This window comes from Corythoichthys intestinalis, chromosome 8 (genome assembly GCF_030265065.1).
Source record: "Corythoichthys intestinalis isolate RoL2023-P3 chromosome 8, ASM3026506v1, whole genome shotgun sequence".
NCBI classification, from domain to species: domain Eukaryota; kingdom Metazoa; phylum Chordata; class Actinopteri; order Syngnathiformes; family Syngnathidae; genus Corythoichthys; species Corythoichthys intestinalis.
Window position 1 is genome coordinate 49,226,533 of NC_080402.1, and position 20,790 is coordinate 49,247,322.

Here is a 20,790-nt window from a genome sequence, read left to right on the forward strand (position 1 = left end):
CCCTAAAGAAAACAACTACCGTACTTAATTTAATGATGTAAGATCTCTGCGCATGTAATCAAATGTGCGAAACTTTATTGAACAGACTTTAAATCATTACCAAACACTTGTGAATTCATCTTGTATTGAGACATCAAACGTGCAACAGCATATCAGACATCAAACACCATTTTTTTTTCAACTTTTACATGGCGGAAAACACTCAGGTGACTTGAAGTTCTGCTCTGAGACCCCCAATTTGGCCAAATTTCAAAATTGTCCGACATGCATGTCTGGTACATCATTGGAAAGCTTAAAATCTGGGGGAAGAATAATTTTGAACAGGAGGAAGTTTAAAAAATAAATAAATTTAACAGCAAACCCCTAACTGGAGGTGAGAACGCGCGAGAACTTAATTAAAGACGCCCGAGAACTTAATTAAAGACGTCATGATTTTAACGAAATATTATCGCGTATTTACCTTGTTTCGATCCAAAAACTCCATGTAGCATGAATCATCGAGTGTCAAGACACAGAAGTGAATGATCACAGCCGGATTTGGGGGGATTTTATGGGTGAAACATTTTCATATAACATGGGTCGCGATGCAGAAATCGCAGACCTCAAGGAGTGGTCGAGATTTTCTTTTTCATATATTTACCCTTTTAAATGTTTCTTTTTATTCAATTTTTCTTTGGATCAATTACTTATCTCACATATCGGAGAAAATGCGACAGTAACAAAAAAAAATACAATTAATGGATAGTTATGAGGTAGATATCCGTGACTTTTTTACAGACACCATTTTTTTCATTGTGACGTAATTTGTTTAAAAGTTTAAAATATGCGAGTGAATAATTTTTAAAGTCGTTTTTTTTTTTTTCATCAAATATGAGCTAAAAATGACATTTTGAAATAATAAATATAATTAATTACCTTCGTTTTATGGCTGGGTTGAAACAAAAGCGGTTGCGCGACATCTTTAAACGGGGGTTTCCAGGTTAAAACGGACAAATTCAAAATAGTTTGGGGGCTTAATGCACCATGAATCTGCTATGGCAACATATAGAAATATTGTTCTATCAAACACAACAGTTGTTTTGGCTTAAAATACAGCAGTTTCTTTTAAAGAGGAGTGCAAGAGTAGAAACTGCTTTTTCAGTCTTGTCTGTGTTTTCCGCCATATACATTTCAAAGTTTAGTTTAGTTTAGTTTAGTTTAGTCACCCTGCCATTATATGTTACGTGAAGCGCACTAGTTGTTCCTAATGTTTTTTTTTTTCCCACTTGTTTTTTATTCCCTTTTACAAAACCAATCACACTTACACCCAGTGTATTGAAATGACAAACAACAAACCAAGGCAAGATACACCAACAAATCAGAAAGAAAAACATGCATATATAAGTTAAATAAGTAATAAAAAATAATAATAAATAAAAATAACACTAGTCTACAGTATCGTGGCCCAGCCTTCAATCTCTCCTTGAATAATCCAGTCCATATCAAAGTTCTTGTTTATCGTTTGAAATTGGTACCCTCTTTTATTTTCTAAAGTCTCTCCATTTCTTCCATTTCTCTTCAAATTGACTTTCTATCTGACGTTCCTAATGTTTTTTAGGAGGATAAATGAAGTTTCCTAAAGAACTGGTATAGCATTTGGCTGTATGTGACTCTGAACTACTAGTTCCTTCAAGTTATTTTTAACATCCAATCACGCGTTCAAATTTATTACCTGTTTGGCCAAATACAAAACTGCTCCGATGTTGAGGGCTGGGAAAGAAAAGGCCTTTCATTTGCGCAACAAAAGCATTCTCCAGCGAGGTGTGTTCATCATATTTCTTGCTTCCCCGACAACGGCAGATATATTTTTGGTTTTATTTTGTTGTAAGACAAAAGCTGAATTTTCCAAGAGTGTTGACAAGAGTGACTTTAATGATTCATTTTGACAGATTAAACAAGTTTTCAAAGGGTGCTTTGCGACGGCGACTGATGTCACGTGGGTCGTTGAGCACAAATCAAGCAGACAACATACATTGTAGCGTCAGTTTTATCAAGATAATACTGAGCTCAAAGACTAGTATGAATTGGGAAAGGCAGCATTTGTAATTTGTTTTTCTCATTAATTAAGTAAGAGAGTAGCAGATGAAGACTTAGTTGCATTTGCTGAAGAAGTCGTCGGGCTCTTGGTAGCATTTGAATCCCACTGACCTCAGCGCGCACCTGACAGGGGTTGAAAAGCACAAATGGGTTAGCAACAACAACAAACACGTGGCGTCGTCTTGCATACAAAATTTCTTCAATGTAGCCCACATTTTTTTGGCCTCAAGAGGCGTTTTTTTTTTTGTATTTACCTAAATTTTGTTCAAATGGTATTCTTTGAGCCACTTAGGAGTAAATATTTTCATATTTGCCTTTTTTTATTATATCATTATTATTATTACGGTAATGTTTGGACAATAAGCCGCCACACACAAAATTTGAAATGAAAACGGCATTTGTTCATAGGCTGTATAATGGAATATTTACACCAAAAGATATTAACCGGTAACACTATTTGACAGCGGCGTCAAGATTGTCATAAGACCGTCATAATTATGACATGACACCAGTGTTGTTTTCGTCAATGATGACGATAACTAAAATATTTCGTCAACAGACGCTTTTTCACAAGGATGACGAGACAATAATGCGCTAAAAACGTGTTTTTGGGAGACTCAAACAAAATTAGATGAATGCCAGTTTTTGTCTGACGAGACGAGAACACGACGAAAATGTGCAATACTTTACGTCACATGTTCTCAATTCGCATTAACTAATGAATTACCTAATGCATTAACTAATGCATTAGCTAATGCATCAACTCATGTTACTTGATATATGAATAAATGATAGATAAGCAATTATATTAATTATTGTAATGTTACTTAAACATTAGTTATTGTCTAAAAATGCATTCACTAATGTTAATTAAGGGACCCTTAAAGTGTTACCTTTTTTAAAATTGAATTTATAAATTTCTGAAGCAGCCCACTTTTGCAAGAAGGGGGATGATTTTTTGGGGGGGGGGGGTTAGTAAAACAAAAATCATGATACACATAATACAACAAGCAAATTGGGAGTGTGCACAAAATAATATGAATACAGTACATACAAAATCTGCAATTCAATTTGGCGGAGAGCAATATACATGAGGGTGTGTTGTACTAAGCACTTGCCCTAATTCCTCCACGTCAAATACAATGACACAAGTGCAACTGAAGTAGCCGAACTGAATGGAATATTCTATTGTGCCATTCCAGTCAATTGATTGTGTTTGAAACATTCCGTTCATTTTAAGGCGTCTATTTGGAGAACCCTTTCATGGTCGGTTCTTGTATGGAAAGAGTGTTTTCAAGTGAAGACTTTGCTGTACTGGTACATGAATGTATTTAGTCATGATGGAATTTACCTGGGGAATTCCATCATGCTCCATCGTATTTATATTGTTTGTTTGTTTGTTTGTTTTTAAGTTCTTATTCCCCAGGTTTTATAATTTGCTTTTGAGAACTTTTTATGGACAGTGGCTATAACAGTAGCAACCATAATCGGATTTTAAGGGGGGGGGCCTGGTGGCTGAAAAGTGTCATTGCATGTAATTGACTTTCCTACATATATATAAAAGTTGTAAAGCAATAAAACTTCAACAAAAATGAATTAAATGAACAAAAAAACATTTTTATAATGGGTCGAAATTATTTTTCGAGCACCTTAGACAGTCATTTGCTCTGCATATAATTAAAAAAAAAAAAAAAATATATATATATATATATATACATGTTAGAGAAGAAATATTTTTTTAAATGATTGTTTTCTTTGATTGAAAATATATATATATTTTTTGATTGAAGCAGCTTTTTGGGGGATTGAATGATTTAGACACAAATGTCCTAATCATAATATGGCCCAAACACAAAAGGGTTGCTTCAATCAAAGAAAACTTTTTCAATAAAAAAATGAAGTGTTCAAATTTTTCAATCTCAAATATTTTTTCGCATTCAAAAACTTTTTTCTATTATTGCAAATTTTCTTTTTTTTTTTGATTGAAGTGATTTTTTCTTTGTGAAAATCTATATTTTTTGAAGCAACTTATTTTTTGATTGAATAATAGAGAAAAATGTCCCAGCCAAAATGTGACCCAAACACAAATCAACATTACTTCAATCAAAAAGTTGCTTCAATCAAAAAAAAAAAAAAAACAAAAAAAAAAAAGGACTTGAATCCCGAAAAAACAAAACAAAACAAAAAAAAAATAAAATTAATCAAAGAAAATTAGCTTTCACATGCAGTTTTTGGAGATTCAAATTTATTTATTTTATTTTTTTATTTTTATTGAAGCAACATTTTTTGATTGAATAATAAAGACACAAATCTACCTCCATATGGCTCTGCTCAGGGGATACAATTTTTGACTGGGGTAACTACATTGCACGACACCGGCGGGCGTACCTAATTTAATGGATGACGATCTTGGCGAAAAGTATTACCTAAGCAGCCTGATTTAGAATTCCACTCAAGAATGTTGGGAAACAAAAAACGCTCATTGTTAACGTATTATTATATTCATGTGAGTTAATTTTATTGCTGACACTGCGTTTTGGGGTCATCAACATGTATTCCCCCTCTGCCCCAAAAGTCAAACTCCGCCTATGGTAGCAACAAATAGCACCTCTACAGTATGACACTCTTGAATGCCATTATTGCCTGCCCCCGCATGCCCATTTTGCTTATCATGTATGCAAATATGCATGAGTTTGGAATGAAGTTGGTTTTGTTACGTCAAAAAATATTGTGCTCAAACAAGTTGAGCATGCTCCCTGCTTACCCAACTCACAATACAGTGTACTAGAAACAATAGTGTCACCAAGAGAGTAAAATAGTCATTACATGCGCTTACACCCTTTTTCCAATAAGTGCTTTTTTGTCTTGAGTGGCAGCGTGTATGAATCTAATTATAGTGGGGAATTATGCGGGGGTTTTTTTCTTCTCAGTTTTGTTATCTGATTATTGCTGTCACGTGCTGTCACACCAGAAAAACAACGGATTAGCATTCTACTGTGATTCATTTCACATCAATCAGTCATCATCATCAATTTTACGTTTTAAAGAGATTAGTTCACATTCTTAACGTAAAAAAAATGCTATTTTAACATTATGACTCATTATGTTACAATATGAATTTGACGTTGGGCCAAACAAAAAAAGAATTCCTTCCACTGGCAAAGCCCTGCATTGGTATGCGAGTCTTATTTTTTAAAATCTTTTGAACCCTTTGACGGCCTTTTTCAAAAATTACAGTATATTAGAAGAATAGCGTAGTTACGTAGCTTGTAACTTTAATTTACAGTATTTCTCAATCACTGCTACATTTCTGAGATCAGAATTGAGATTCTCAAAACTACTCGTTAAAATCTTCATAACGTTATGTCACTTGTGCACATCAAAAACACAGGTTCTGGTTTCGTTGAGGAAGTTCAAATGCATTTTTGTACCCAGCGTTCTTTGGGCGTTCTGTCAGACATGCGCAGATCTGCCTCGTCTATTTTGTGCTTTTCTGATACCAAAAAATTCCTGCACACGTCCACGGTGAACTGCACCGTCAACCAGACCTCTTACTTTACTTACTTCACATCGATTTGGTAAGTAAATATTTTACTCTTGATAAAAGAGTAAAATATTGTAGCGACTGTTATTCATCTGTTCCCCCGCAATGGATGATGGGTAGTTGTGGAGCGCATGACTGAGAATAGTGATTGCTGTTGTTATGTCATGTGTGTTCTAATTTTTCATTGGGTCGTGCGGTGTTTGGGGGTTCAAGAACAGGAAGTGTTACGTCACTCGCCACAATATTTACTTACCAAATCGATGTGATGTAAGTGAAAGTGTTGAAAAGAGTATGATATAAAGTTATACTGCTTTTTCACACCAAGCATTAACAAAACATTCAGCAGCATGGCAAGAGCCAATGTCTCTTACGTCTTAAACGCATTGTTAAACATTTTAAAAGTTTAATTCCCCTGAGTTCATCCATTAAATGTCCATTTATTTGGGGGGTAGGGTCATTACTGTTTAAAAATGTTATTAAATAGCATGTGCTGTTTATATTTTTTCAAATTTTTGTGGGTAGTAATTATTATCCATTTAAATTGTATAAATTATACTAAGTATTTGGGTAAACAAGTGAACTGTTTTAAATTGGTTAAAATTTACTCTACCTAATTTTAATCAGTAAAAACTTCAACTCGAACAAACAAGATAATATCTACCCAACCGAGTCTGATATGAAGAGCATTTAATTTGGCGGGACACTCCAACTTGGATGGCATCGTTCAGTAGCAGGTACCTTTGAACTTACTGTTTCTTTTAAAATAGACAATGCGAAAACAATAACAAGCCTGGTATGTTCAATAGCCTGATAATCATAAGCGGATTTTAAGGGAGGCAACTCCCCCCCCTGGTGGCCGAAAGTGTCATTGCATGTAATTGACTTTCATATATATATATATATATACATACATATATGTAGTTCTTAAAAGATAAATGTTAGTACAAGTTATAGCAATTTTATATTAAAAACCCTCTTAATGTTTTCGTTTTAATAAAATTTGTAAAATTTTCAATAAAAAAATAAAGTAGTAGCCCGCCATTGTTGATGTCAATAATTACTTACACAATGCTCATGGGTGCTGAAGCCTATAAAATCAGTCGCACCCAAGCGCCAGCAGAGGGCGGCAAAACTCCATAAAACACAATTAACAAGTGGGCATTTCACTCTATATCTTGCTATAACTTGTACTAACATTTATCTGTTAAGAATTACAAGTCTTTCTATCCATGGATCGCTTTAACAGAATGTTAATAATGTTAATGCCATCTTGTCGATTTATTGTTATAATAAACAAATACAGTCCTTATGTACCGTATGTTGAATGTATCTATCCGTCTTGTGTCTTATCTTTCCATTCCAACAATTTATTTTACAGAATACAGTATATATATAATTTAGCGAAAAATATGGCATACAGTGGGGAGAACAAGTATTTGATACACTGTCAATGGGTTTTCCCATTGGCAGTGTATCAAATACTTGTTCTCCCCACTGTATTTTATAGATGGTTTGAGTTGCGATTAATAGCGATTAAATACGATTAATTAATTTTTAAGCTGTAATTAACTCGATAAAAAATTTTAATCGTTTGATAGCCCTAATATATATATATGTATATATATATATATATATATATATATATATATATATATATATATATATATATATATATATATATATATATATATATAATACATATTATTTATATTATGTAAGTTGTAAAGCAATAAAACTGCAACAAAAATGAATGAAATGAACATAAAAACTGTTTTTATAATGGGTCGAAATTATTTTTTATTATTTTTGATTGAACTTTTTTTTTTTTGATTGAAGCAACTTTTTGGGGGATTGAATGATTTAGACACAAATGACCTAATCGTAATATGGCCCAAACACAAAAAGGATTGCTTCAATCAAACAAAACTTTTTCAATGAAAATTAAGTGTTCAAATGCAAATTTTTCAATTTCAAATATTTTTTCGCATTCAAAAACTTTTTTCTATGATTGAAAATTTTCTTTTTTTGATTGAAGTGATTTTTCTTTTTGAAAATCTATATTTTTTTAAGCAACTTATTTTTATATTGAATAATTTAAAAAATGTCCTAGCCAAAATGTCACCCAAACACAAATCAACATTACTTCAATCAAGTTGCTTCAATCAAAAAAACAAAAAAACAAAAAAAAAAACACTTGACTAAAATAAAAAAATGAAAATTGAAAATTATTCAAAGAAAAATAGCTTTCACATGCATTTTTTTTTTTTTTAGTTTTTTGAGTTTCAAATTTATTTTTGCATTCAAACACATTTTTTTATTGAAGAGACTTTTTTTGGTTGAGAATATTATATTTTAATTGAAGCAACTTTTTTTGATTGAATAATAAAGACACAAATCTACCCCCATATAGCTTTGCCCAGTGGATACAATTTTTAAATGGGGTAACTACATTGGCACGACATCAGCGGGCGTACCAAATTCAATGGATGATGGTCTTGGCGAAAAGTATTGCTTAAGCAGCCTGATGTAGAATTCCCCTCAAGAATGATGGGAAACAAAAAATGCTAATTGTCAACTTATTAATATAAATATTCTTGTAAGTTAATTTTATTGCTGACACTGCGTTTTGGGGTCATCAACATGTTGTGCCCCCCCGCCCCAAAAGTCCAACTCCACCTATGCTGATAATGATCCTGATTATTTGATTCAGGTGTGTTGGAGGAGGGAGACGTGGAAAGCAGACTGCCCTCGAGGACTGGAGTTGGTGACCCCTGCTCTAGGAAGTGTTTTCTGCTGCTCAAAGTGTATTTCATTTACATTTGTTCCTTAAATTTGCACACCTATTTCATGACACTATTTTGCACTGTAGTTTATCATGCTATAACATAGCACCCCAGTGGGGTTCAAACATTTATGGTACAATATTTTTGTGTTTTTTTTGTATCTCCAACTGAAAGATGCACTCGTGTTGTTCACTGTTCTGTTAAAACTGTTCTTAAACTCATGTTGTTTGTATATGACTTATTTTGGACTGATGCCCTCGTGTTCTTCACTCATCACTTCAATGTACTTGAACTCGTACTATGAGGAAAAAATGTTTGCATGCAATTTATATTGGGTAGACAATTTGTCAAATGTTTAATGAGCAAATTGTCAATAAAAACAGTTGCCAATCAAATGTTTCTCTTGTGTGCAACGACTTTAGGCTAATAGAAACTTATCTAGAATATTAATGATTAATTTGATATTTTAATTAATATTGATTAAAAAAACATTCAGTAAAATATACAATTATACAATATAAATCCGCTACAATCATGAGTAAATAATACTCAATTTTATTAGGTATTAAGTGATATAATGTTTCAAAAGGTTAAGTAAACCTTTAGTATATTATTGTTGATGCAATTAGGTAATATTTACTCAGTAAAACTGGCTAAATTTTACACCATCAAACTAAGTGTAAATTGTTACCTCGATTTTATTGAGTAAATTCTATAGGCTATTTTTTACAGTGTAGAATTATTTCAAGTTAAAAAAAAAATGTTCACCTGCATATGTTGAATGAGCAACACTAAAGCTAACTAAGGTATTGCAATCTCAAATAAGTAATCTAATTCATCCAAGTTAATTCAAGTACTGCAAACTCAAAATAAACGATTGAATTTTTAAGGTTAATTTGAGTCCTCAAAACTTGAAATGATTAAAGTACATCTAATGAATTTTAGCAACAAATTACATTTTCTAAGGCAGCAAGGTGGCATTCTTAGTTTTAAATATAGTCAACTTCTCATATTTTCCAGTTTATTTTATTTATTGCTTGTGTCGCATTGCTTCAAATGTAGTATCACAGGTCTCTGTTAAATACTATCACACCCCACAACAAATAGGTTTTAGTTCATTCATTGCATAAGTCTTTTCATGGAAAATTGCTAAAAATGTTATCATAATATGTTGAGCATATTTCTTGACATTTTCATGACTATTTTATAAATCTGCCCTGATGGGTAAATTGCTTTGACTGTCTTGTTTAAGAACAATCACACAATGACTATCATTCTGATAGCAGATATAGAACATGTGTTCCTTGACATAGGAATTTAATTTTGAGAATTGAGGAATAAGAACTAGATTTTGCAGGTAATAAATGGTGTTTAGCTACCTGTAATAATTGTTTTAAGAATTGTTATGCAAATGGCAAGGATTATTCAAGAAATGTACCAAAACTGTCTGAGAAAAATTGTACTAAAATCTAAATGAATAAAACTCCTTTAACATCCTAATGTTAAAGTGGGTGTGTTGAAGCTGTGTGATGTGACTTACAGCCAGTAACCACTGTCGATGAAGCAATCCAGGTCGTCTGTGATGTCATCATCGGTGAACGCTATGCAGGGATTAGATAAAGATCATTCAATATTACTTGCAAGAATTAAAAAAAATCTTACACAGTGGAAATTTCTCTGAGGTTGTATCTTATACATGTAAAAGTCACCCACAACTATCTTTACCAAATAAGGTGCATGTGCTTTCTGACTACTATTTTTTTCCTCAAACTAACTCATCTGGTGATCGTTAGGAAAGAATATAGGTGGGTGTGGGAATTAAAAAAAAAACTACCACATTTTCTGGACTATAAATCGCACTATTGTTCATTGTTTGGCTTGGCTTGCGACATACTCAGGAGCGAGTTAGATAATATCAAAATATAGAATTTTAAATCATCTCAATAGCCGACCGCGAAGTGAACATTAGCCATTACCAGCCACTAGAGGGCACTCTTGTCTTGTGATTAAGAGGCACTGAGAGAGAATGCGCTTAGAATGATGACAGACAGGCAGACAGATAGGTAGGTAGAGAGATGGATAGACAAATAGATACATAGATCGATAGATACCGTAATTTTCGCACTATAAGGCGCACCTGACGCCACCCACACAATGTGACACGAAAACAGCATTTGTTCACAGATAAACCGCACTGGACTATAAGCCGCAGTTGTCCTCACTGTATTATAAGTGTCTATCATGAGACCAACCACCATGAAGCTTTGAACCAAATGGCTGCAAAACTTCATTGCTTTAAGAAGCTTCATTTGGCCATCACTGCTCCCTTGTGGGAGACAAGACAGTCAACCTATGCTGCCACCTGCTCTCAACGCTGTTGTCGTCCAACATCCCTCCTAGCACGTATTGCAGCACTAGAGATGTAATTGCAATCCAAATTCATGTTCTTGCTCATCATTTCTTCTGATACTGTTCTAGTTGTTTCATTAATTGCTAGTTATTTAATTATTTGACAGTGGCGCCAAAAGACTGTCATTAGGCAATCATAATTATGACATGACACTGTCATGAGCAATAATGAATGTTTACAACAGATGACATTTTGTGTTGTCCGGCAAATTATTTCACTTTTGAATGGATGTAAAAGATCAATGACAATGAGATCTGTCATAAGCTATCAGTAATGCCCATGATAGTGTCATGTCATAATTATGACGGTCTTATGACAGTGTTATGACGCCGCTGATTTAAAATGAAGGGGAAAACTAGCGGCTTATACTCTGAAAATTACGGGTTGGTAGGTAGAGAGAGAGAAAGAGAGAGAGAGAGAGAGAGGGAGCGAGAGAGGGACCGAGAGAGAGACATACTGTAGATAGATAGTCTGCTGGTCTGAGACCCTTGCTCTAACATGTAGTTTTGTTCTTGGTCATTAAGTTTTTTTTCTGCATGCAATTCTAGGAAAGTTACTGTACAATGGTAATTCTACTTAAGGATGTTTCTACATAAATAATGTTCAGGTTAAGAGACGTCTCACCGGCAACATATTGCCTCTTGTTACAAAAAAAATTTCAGGATACGAAAGGCAAAAATGCAGAATGGCTGGTACTCCTAGCTCTCAGTTTACTGAACGTAACATACTTTTCGCTGCTCTGCCATTGGCTATTGCCTGGCATTCCTGGCATCCAATTGGCTAAGAGGGACCTCTACTCTATGTGTATTTTTGTATCCAAGCTATATGTTCCGATTACCGGTTTCAAGGTATACCGTGGTATGAAAACGTCATGGCTTTAAAACCGCAAAATTTTCCGTCATACTGCTGTAAGGTAATAGCTATTTTTATGTAAAAAAAAAAAATACATGGAGAAATCCCTCGCTTGCAGCTGCAAGGCTCAACCCTCACCCACCGGTTGTTGCTCAGTGTCAGTGAGTCAGCTGTGCTACACAACGGCTGGAGGAGGTGAAACTCCTGTACTGTTTCCTCCATCGAAGAAAACAAAATCACCGGTATGGGAATAATTCGGCTACAGAAAAGTTACGGTCGGCCGCGGCTTAGAGGAGGAGGGCCAACCGACATGTAAAACATGTTTGCGGAGTGTGGCTAGCGAGGAGGCAATACCTCCAATATGATTTCGCATTTATACAAAATTTAAGGTTAGTAAACACTGTTATGAGCGTTTCCCACCAGTTTAGAGTTCACTCCAGCGTGTTTAGTGTGTCTAGCGGTGGTAAAACCTGAGTTTTTTTCACTCTGGCAACTGTCTGTGTTTAGAAAGAGAGTGTGTGTATAATGTAAACATGATACATGTCATACACACATGCTGTTTATGAAAAATAATTCAATTTTTGTTCCGATGATAATAATGTTGAGCTGTGGCTGTGGGTTTACGCTCACCTAAAGGACTGCAGTTATTTTAATTAGAATACTTCAGTTATTTTTTAATTTTTTTAATATTATACCTATGTCCCAATTTGCTAATATGTTTTGAAAAATAAAAATCCTGTTCAATGGAATTTTCTTTACTGTATTCTTGGTTTTCTACACTATGCACAACTCCGATTCTATGTTTAATGTACAATAATCTAATTGTAACATGTATTTGTTACATGTTTCTATATTCCTATTTTGGTTGTTTAGTTGTTAGGTCTTGTGTGTGCTTCTAATTCATTATATTGAATCAAGCAGTTACTATATGATTATAAAGAACTTCCAGCAGGCTGGCACTCACCGCTGCAGTTGCTCGTACAGTTGTTCGCACTGTATCGAGCCGGTGACTGGCAGAAGTAGCTGTCTGAGAGCTGGAAGAGGCCATGGTAGCCCACCGACCATTCCTTGACAAAATTCGGGTGTTCAACGTTGTCGTTATCATCGGCGCTGAATTTATCATCAGCCTCATTCAGCTTATCTTCGTCAAAATCGTTCTCTTGTTCATTCAGCATCTCCATCAACTTCCTCCAGTTGTCCAGTCGGACATTGTATTCCTTTTCATGGTAAAAGTATTCGCCTTCCTCGTCATAAACTTCACCACAAAACTGGTCAAATGGTTCTTCCTCAGGTAAAGGTTGGTCATCTTCTTCCTCCTCTCCATCAGCTGAAGGTTCTTCCTGTTCTTCAACTGAAGGTTCTACCTCTTCCATTCCTTCTTCCTCTTCTACCTCATCTTGGCCGCCATCACTGCTCGTCTCATTATTATTGGGGTTCTTGGTAGAGCTGACTGTTTCGTTGCTTAGGTTGATTTCATTTGCTGCTGTCGTGGAGCCTGTGGTGGTGGTGGGGGTGGCACGGTGACCACAGATGTGTACAGTGCTGGTTTCTAATTTAGAGAGCCTTTCGATGTGGCAAACAACTGTGACAAAAACAACAAGGAGAGATTTAGGATGAACTCAATCAATACTGTAGATCTTGTCATCGATAAATAGTTTCATTATTTTTTTTTTTCTAACAGGCAGAGTCAAGCTTGTCCATGAAATTCCGGTTTGTAAACCACCATAGTGATCAACACATTCTTGTGCAGCGTCCAGGGGTGCTGCCAGGGATTTTGGGCCCCATGAAAAGCTATCACCGGGACACACACACACATTTAGGGTATCAACTACGTAATTTCCTGCATTATGGTGAATCTTTACACATTAATTTGTACATTTTCTGCATTAATTTAAGATGAAAATATATTTATGTAAACATACAGCGTATAGAGCAATAATGAATCGACTGATATCATCTATAAAAAAATGTACTGAAGGCCAACTTTTACAATCTAAATATATTTTTGTTAGAATTATTCTCAAAGCAAATACCATAATGAATGACTTAGAATTAGGGCTGTCAAAATTATCGCGTTAATGGGCGGTAATTAATTTTTTAAATTAATCATATTAAAATATTTGACGCAGTTAACACACATGCCCCGCTCAAACAGATTAAAATGACAGCACAGTGTCATGTCCATATGTTACTTGTGTTTTTTGTCTCCCTCTGCTGGCGCTTTGGTGCGACTGAATTTATGGCTTTAAGCACAATGAGCATTGTGTAATTATTGACATCAACAATGGCGAGCTACTAGTTTATTTTTTGATTGAAAATTTTAAAAATTTTATTAAAACGAAAACATTAAGAGGGGTTTTAATATAAAAGCTCTAAAACTTGTACTAACATTTATCCTTTAAGAACTACAAGTCTTTCTATCCATGAATCGCTTTAACAGAATGTTAATGTTAATGCCATCTTGTTGATTTATTGATATAATAAACAAATACAGTACTTATGTACAGTATGTTGAATGTACATATTCGTCTTGTGTCTTATCTTTCCATTCCAGCAATAATTTACAGAAAAATATGGCGTATTTTATAGATGGTTTGAATTGCGATTAATTACGATTAATTAATTTTAAAGCTGTGATTAACTCGATTAAAAATTTTAATCGTTTGACAGCCCTACTTAGAATAAATGTTTTGTTTTAACTTTACTACAGTGTACATTACAGTATACAGTATACAACTGTTTTAGTATGAAGAGCTTGCTAAGGGTTTGCCTGCTGTACTGATTAAATGTAAGCTAAAAGTGGAGCAAACACTAGCTAGCAAACAATTACAGTATTTCATTATGGAGTAGGCTTAGCCTCATCTGGAAAATCGCGATCTCCACTATAGGCTACACCTCCAAAGCGAGGTCTCTTGTTAACAAACTAAATTCAATTGATGTCAAACTAAATTCAATAAATTCTTGACAAACTGGATTCAAGCCGATTTTAAAAAAGAACATTTCCACACCAACTTTCAAAATCTGTAGGATACCAAAAAATGCCATCATGATTTGAAATTCATGTTTTTCAATAGGTGAACGTCGCTCATTGAGGCCGGGAAAATCCTGTATTTCTTAAGGAGTAAGCTGGGACCTCGCTTCGGAGCTTTGTAATAGAAATCGCGAAGTTCCAGATGGGGCTGGAGTGGGCTAAGATAACAGGTTAATGTTCATTGCTACACTGACACAAGACACCGACCTTCCTTTGTTAAGTACTTTGTCACATCCTGTTGGCATTTTCTACCCCTCTCCTGTTTTGCTTTCTTTTCTTTCCTCTTTTGATAACCCGATTTTTGTTTTGAAAACATTTCTGCAGTACCGCGCACTCCGAGTCATTGACTAGTGTAAATGTGCACCGCTGCTCCCGGTCTGATCGAAGGAAGGGCGGACCAAACAATTCAATATAAATACGGGGGTTGAGGGGGAGGCTGGCAATATATGTGCTCTCTGGGTCTTTACTTTTTGCCAAAAACAAAACAAGAAAAAGATCTCTTCGTTGTATTCCTATTAAAATTATAATGATTAATATTTAAATTTGCAAACGGTTACCCAATGTTCTCATTTTCTTTGTGGGGCCCATCGGGGCATGGGCCCTTAGAATCAATATCACTTTTCACCCCTATACGGCGCCCCTGGCAGCGTCACATCACTTTGGATTTGTGCTTTTGATTAGAAGATAAAGATGAGCTGGTCAATGTCGATTTGTCTCATCAGTTAGAAGCGAGAGTCATGTCAACAAGTTGAAAGTCAGACTCACACACTGCAAATGTATAACATTTAATCAGATTATTTTTCTTAAATCTAGTCAAATATTTTCTCCATCTTGCTTTGAGCGTTAAAGACTAGTTAACGGAGTAATGGTTCAGATTACTCCACTTACTTGAAGTAAATATATTGTATTTGTTCTTATTAAAAGTTGGTATTTTTCACCTAAATCAAGGAACATTTGCTTTCAAATAACGTTTTGAACAATATTTATTCTTGAATTAGAAAAATTTACAAATTACATAGCTATTTTTAAGATTAAATATACTAAATTATTGATTAAAATAAGTCTGTTAAGCTTATTTTCAGCTTGCTATTTTTCTTATTTCAAGAAATCTAAGTAAAATTTACTTGAAGGACCGGCATATAATTTCACTTGTTTCTATTAGATTTACACTGAAAACAAGGGAATTTAACTCGGTTTAAGGAGTTGTGTTTTTGCTTGAACAACACACGTACTTATGTGTGTTGTATACAGTATGTAGAAGACTATCCGTTGGGATAGGTAGTACTAAATAGGTCATGATCATGGGAAAGGATGTTGCAGTTTGTGCTAGTGCTGTACAATATGATGAAATATATATCGCCAAAATGATATAAAACTTTCTATCCACATTTTACATGTCTATCATCTATGGGGCGCCGTTTGTAAAGCAGCAAATGCTATACAAACACTGCAAAATTTTCTCACATTTAGCGCCACACAGTAATTAAAATGGTTTGAAATTTTGAGTCACTTTTTTTGTGTGTGCATATTTACAACATTATTTAGCAACTTAAATATTTATTTTTAAACAAGACGTTTTGGACCTGATTGATTAAATCCAGAACTAAATATTTAATTTAAATCTTAAATTTATATCCTATATCCTAAATGTTAAATCAGGAAACGGTCAGAACTAAATATTTAGCTTAATATGCGAATTCACATGACTGGAGACCGGAAATAACAAAATAAAAGCTGGTGGAGCAGCTCAGACTGTCTTTTTACGTAGCTTGAAAATGAATAAAACCTACTCAACGTTTACAGTCTGCTCTTGGACATGAGTCATTGTGATAATAACAATATATAAGTAAAATACATATTTAGGAGAAACTATTTAAAGAGTTTTTTTTGTGTGCTCCAGCTTTTATTTTGTTACTTCCGGTCTCCTGTCATGTGAATTTGCATATTAAGCTAAATATTTAGTTCCAACCGTTTCCAGATTTAGCATTTAGGATATAGGATATAAATTTAAGATTTAAACTAAATATTTAGTTCTTTATTTAAAAATTCAGTTCCAAAACGTCTTATTTAAAAATGAATATTTAGGTTGCTAAATAATGTTGTATATGTGCAAAAAAGTGACCCTAAAAATTTCACACCACGTTTTCAACACTGTGTGGCGCTAAATACGATAAAATGTTGTCATAATTTTCAGCATGTGCTGCTTTACAAACTAAACAATGATAATTATCATATCAAATCTCATAATTATCATCAGACATAAATAGACCTTTCCCTGCAATGCACCTTTTGACCAGCAGATTACGTCCAATTTCCTCTGACTTGCTGCATTCAATACCACCAATCGGCCTCAAGGTGTCCCCATTTCCACTCAATAGTTAGCCAGTTGGCTCCCCCTGCCAACCGTACACGAGTAATTCATTCAAGACAATTGTAAATAACGACACATGTAATCAACACAGAACACTGACAACAGAATTCACTCAAATATCTCTCAGAGGGACAGTGGTTACTACAGTGGACAGCTGGATTATTATTTCTTGTTGTATTTTTGAATAAAAATGCATTCTGCTAAAGGTAAGAGGTATTTTCCAATTGCAATTCTTTTTTGATACTTAAGACTACTTTCACATTAGTGAGCTGGAGCATTCACAGTTTGTGTTGTGGTAGTTAGTAAAAGAAGTATTACGTTTACGGTATGTTAAAAACACCCATTGATGGCGCTAGATGTCCAATCCATCCCCTTCCAGTCAAAAATGAATTGGACAGCGTCGGTAATGGCAGCACTCTCAAGGTTAAACTACGGATTCAGATTAAATGAATTAGCTGTCTGTATACAATTTGGATGGTTTTGCAAATGCGTGACATTGGACTGAACGAGTGTCCACATGTGTGTAGATAATGGACGTGAAGGCAATCAGAATCTTCGGAATGACAATAGCTTTGGTCAATTTAAAAATGACCATAAATTCATTATGTTTTGTGGCAAAATTTATGCTAATTCATCTTAACTAATTTTAAAAATGTGTCACTTTGACTCATCTTGCTGTTCCGGGTCACTTTAAAAAAATGTTGTTGTTTTTTTTAACAATTCAACCAAGTCAAGTTTTCAGCTTATTCAATTATTTGTTGACATTCCCCAAATTTGCCAGATGAAAAATAATATAAAAGACATTTTTAGACAGTTCTAACTCCAAAATGTTCACCTCATGTTGATATACTATTTCAAGCGATACCCACGCATTGCTAGGACAACGTCGGTGAAGTTCTTTGTGCTCTCTGTGAGGGTGATTCGCTCCCGCAGCTTGTCGCGCAGCTCGCACCTGGACACTGTCCGGCCCTGGCACTCAAACAGCATCACCAGCCACAAAAACAGGAACGCTGAGGTTAGCTTCATTTTCGATACTTCCTGTCAACAAACACATACAGTCGGTAAACTTATTTCATCACAATTTTCAAATTTTTATATTGAATACAAATTGATGCTTTCAAACAAAACACAAATGAATGGATCATTTACTCTAGTCTTCACCAGGGGGGTCCAAAGTCCAGCCCTTTTTTATTTTAATTTTTGGCAGCCTACAGCATGCACCAAAATGAACATTTGATTATGCTCCGTCAGTGCCCTTGGTGATGTTAGACGTCCAATCCATTTTAAAAGCATTTAAATTTAAAGCGTTTGTTCATTCGCCCTGTAAAGAGTTAAGAATAATACTGAACTAAAATAAGTACAAAATAAGTAAATAGAATATTAAAGAACATAAAAAAAACTTGAATGGCTTTCTGTGTCACCTCCATTTTCAAACGGATTAGACGTCATTCACCATCAGTGGCTGTGAATGAGTTCGCAAACACATAAATACATAAGAATAGTATTAGTACAGAAATTCCAAATATAGAAAATTAAATTGGAAAAAAATAGAGCCAAGAATTAGAAAATCGTATAATATAAAAAGGTTACAAAAAAATAATACTAATAATAATAATAATTTCAAAATGAAAAAAATAATTAAACAAACATACTAAATTAATATTTTTTAAACTATAATTTTGGCCAATTGTCAAAAATCGTCCGATATGCACGTGTGATGCATCATTGGAAAGCTTAAAATCTCAATTTTATGGGGGAAGAAACATTTTGAACAGGAGGGCATTTTTTAAAAAAAGAACATTTTTTAAACAGCAAAAAACCCTAACCGGAGGTGAGAGCATGCGTGAGCATTTTTAAAGACACCATGGCGCCATTGCGTACTTACCTCTTTTCAATCCAAAAACCCCATGTAGCATGTATCACCGAGTGTCAAGACACAGCTGTGAATGCAGCCGGATTTTTGGCGGATTTTATGGGTGAAAAATGGTAATATAACAAGGGTCGCAATGCAGAAATCGCAGACATCAAGCAGTGGTCGAGATTTTCTTTTTCACATATTTACCGTTTTAAAGTGTGTTTTTTTTTTCAAATTTTCTTTGTTTGGCTCTATTATTTATCATCTAAAATACTGAGGAAAATGCGACAGTTACGAAAAAAATACAATTCAGCGATACTTATGAGGTAGATAGATAGATAGATAGATTTTTGCTTAGTATACACAAAATGTTACTTAAAATGAGTGTTTAAAGTTTGAAATAAGTCTGTTAAGCCCCCTTTTCAGCTTAATGAAAGCATAGCTATTTTTCTTATTTCAAGAAATCAAAGCGAGTCAAATGTACTTGAAGCACTGCAGATAATTTAACTTCTTCTGTAGCAGATTTACTCTGAAAACAAGGGAATTTAACTTGTTTTAAGGAGGTATGTTTTCCAGTGTAGAAATTCAGGCATCCAGCGGTTAAACGTCCTTACTCAGTCTTTATTTTGTATATAACTTGTCATAAAAGTCTATAGGTTGAATTTAGTCCACGTTCTACTGCTGATGACTAAACGATAGAGCAAAAGTAAAAACATTCTTTTCCTTGTGAACCAAATGGTAGTTTCAATGCTTATATTATTCCATAACGAAATATTCTATTTGTCTTTATCCAAAATGGTCTGAAGCAGTTGAGAGCGAATGAGATAATGACCCTAAAGTAACTGCTTTAAAGATGATCAACTGACTGCAGATTGTCCTCCTTTTTTAGTTCTGAATGTGGAATTTAAGTTAAAGAAATTCAAAGTGCACCTCAACTCATTTTATTACTCAGAACGTAGCTGACAAAAAGTTTGAACACCCCTGATTGAATTCTCCTTGTGTCATAGTACCCTAATGTACGATAAGAGGAAATATAGTAGGAAGCTTACCTTTCGGGAGTTTCTTCTGAGTGTGCTAGTGCCGGCAGACAAGCATTTATAACAATGTGTTTTGGTGCGCTATGGACTAACCTGTTTTGTCTTCTTGGCTGCAACAGTCTTTAGCATTTACTGCAAGCCTTTAAGGAAATAAAAGGAAGGCTAAAAAAAGGCAGATGTTTTCATTTTGATGAGATAAGAGTGGCGATAAGGACAGGAAACGTGCATGAATATTTTAATCAGGAAGGGACGAAAATATCATGGCCAGTTTTTCAAGTTTGTATTTGTGGTATAATTTTCTGAAATAAGATGGATTTATTTATTTTTTTCTCAAACAATGGTCGTGGACACATACAGAGAACATGACATAAGTTTATTTAACTGTATGGCATTCAATTAGGCAAGTGGACACAACAAAATAAAAATACATTTTGCACTGCAAAAAAATTACCAAAAATATGTCAAGTTTCTAGTTAAAATATATCTGATCAAACTTAAAATAACGTAAAATTCCATTTCAGTGAGATATTAAAGATGACTTTGAGACATTTTTTTCTTTTTTATTTATTTACTTGTTATAGGCAAAAAGTAACATGCTTTTAAAAAAATTTTTTTACACATTTTTGATCCGACATTTTTTTCCAGTCTACCAGTAGTTTTGAAACGACAATTTCAAAAATGGGCAAACAAAACTAATGGGTGTACCCAGAGGTTGAAAGAGCAGCCAAAAATGTTACTCAAGTAAGAGTAGCATTACTTCAAAATAATATACTCAAGTAAAAGTAAAAGTAGTCATCCAAAAATGTACCCAAGGACATGTAAAAATGTATA

At 34.2% G+C, this 20,790-nt stretch overlaps 1 protein-coding gene across 2 annotated transcripts; it reads right to left on the reverse strand.

Moving 5' to 3' along the window:
• Positions 1-1,898: 1,898 nt before the first annotated feature.
• wu:fj19g03 (uncharacterized) lies at positions 1,899-20,103 on the reverse strand. 2 transcript variants are annotated; one of them, XM_057844136.1, is made up of 5 exons: positions 20,053-20,103; positions 17,937-18,105; positions 12,630-13,247; positions 9,944-10,004; positions 1,899-2,199 (listed from the first exon to the last, which is right to left on the reverse strand). In XM_057844136.1, exons 1-5 carry the CDS (start codon positions 20,086-20,088, stop codon positions 2,130-2,132), a joined length of 954 nt encoding a protein of 317 aa, XP_057700119.1. In that variant the 5' UTR covers positions 20,089-20,103; the 3' UTR covers positions 1,899-2,129. The 2 variants fall into 2 exon arrangements, with proteins under 2 accessions (XP_057700119.1, XP_057700120.1); XM_057844137.1 differs by having other exon boundaries at positions 19,972-20,084.
• Positions 20,104-20,790: the final 687 nt, after the last annotated feature.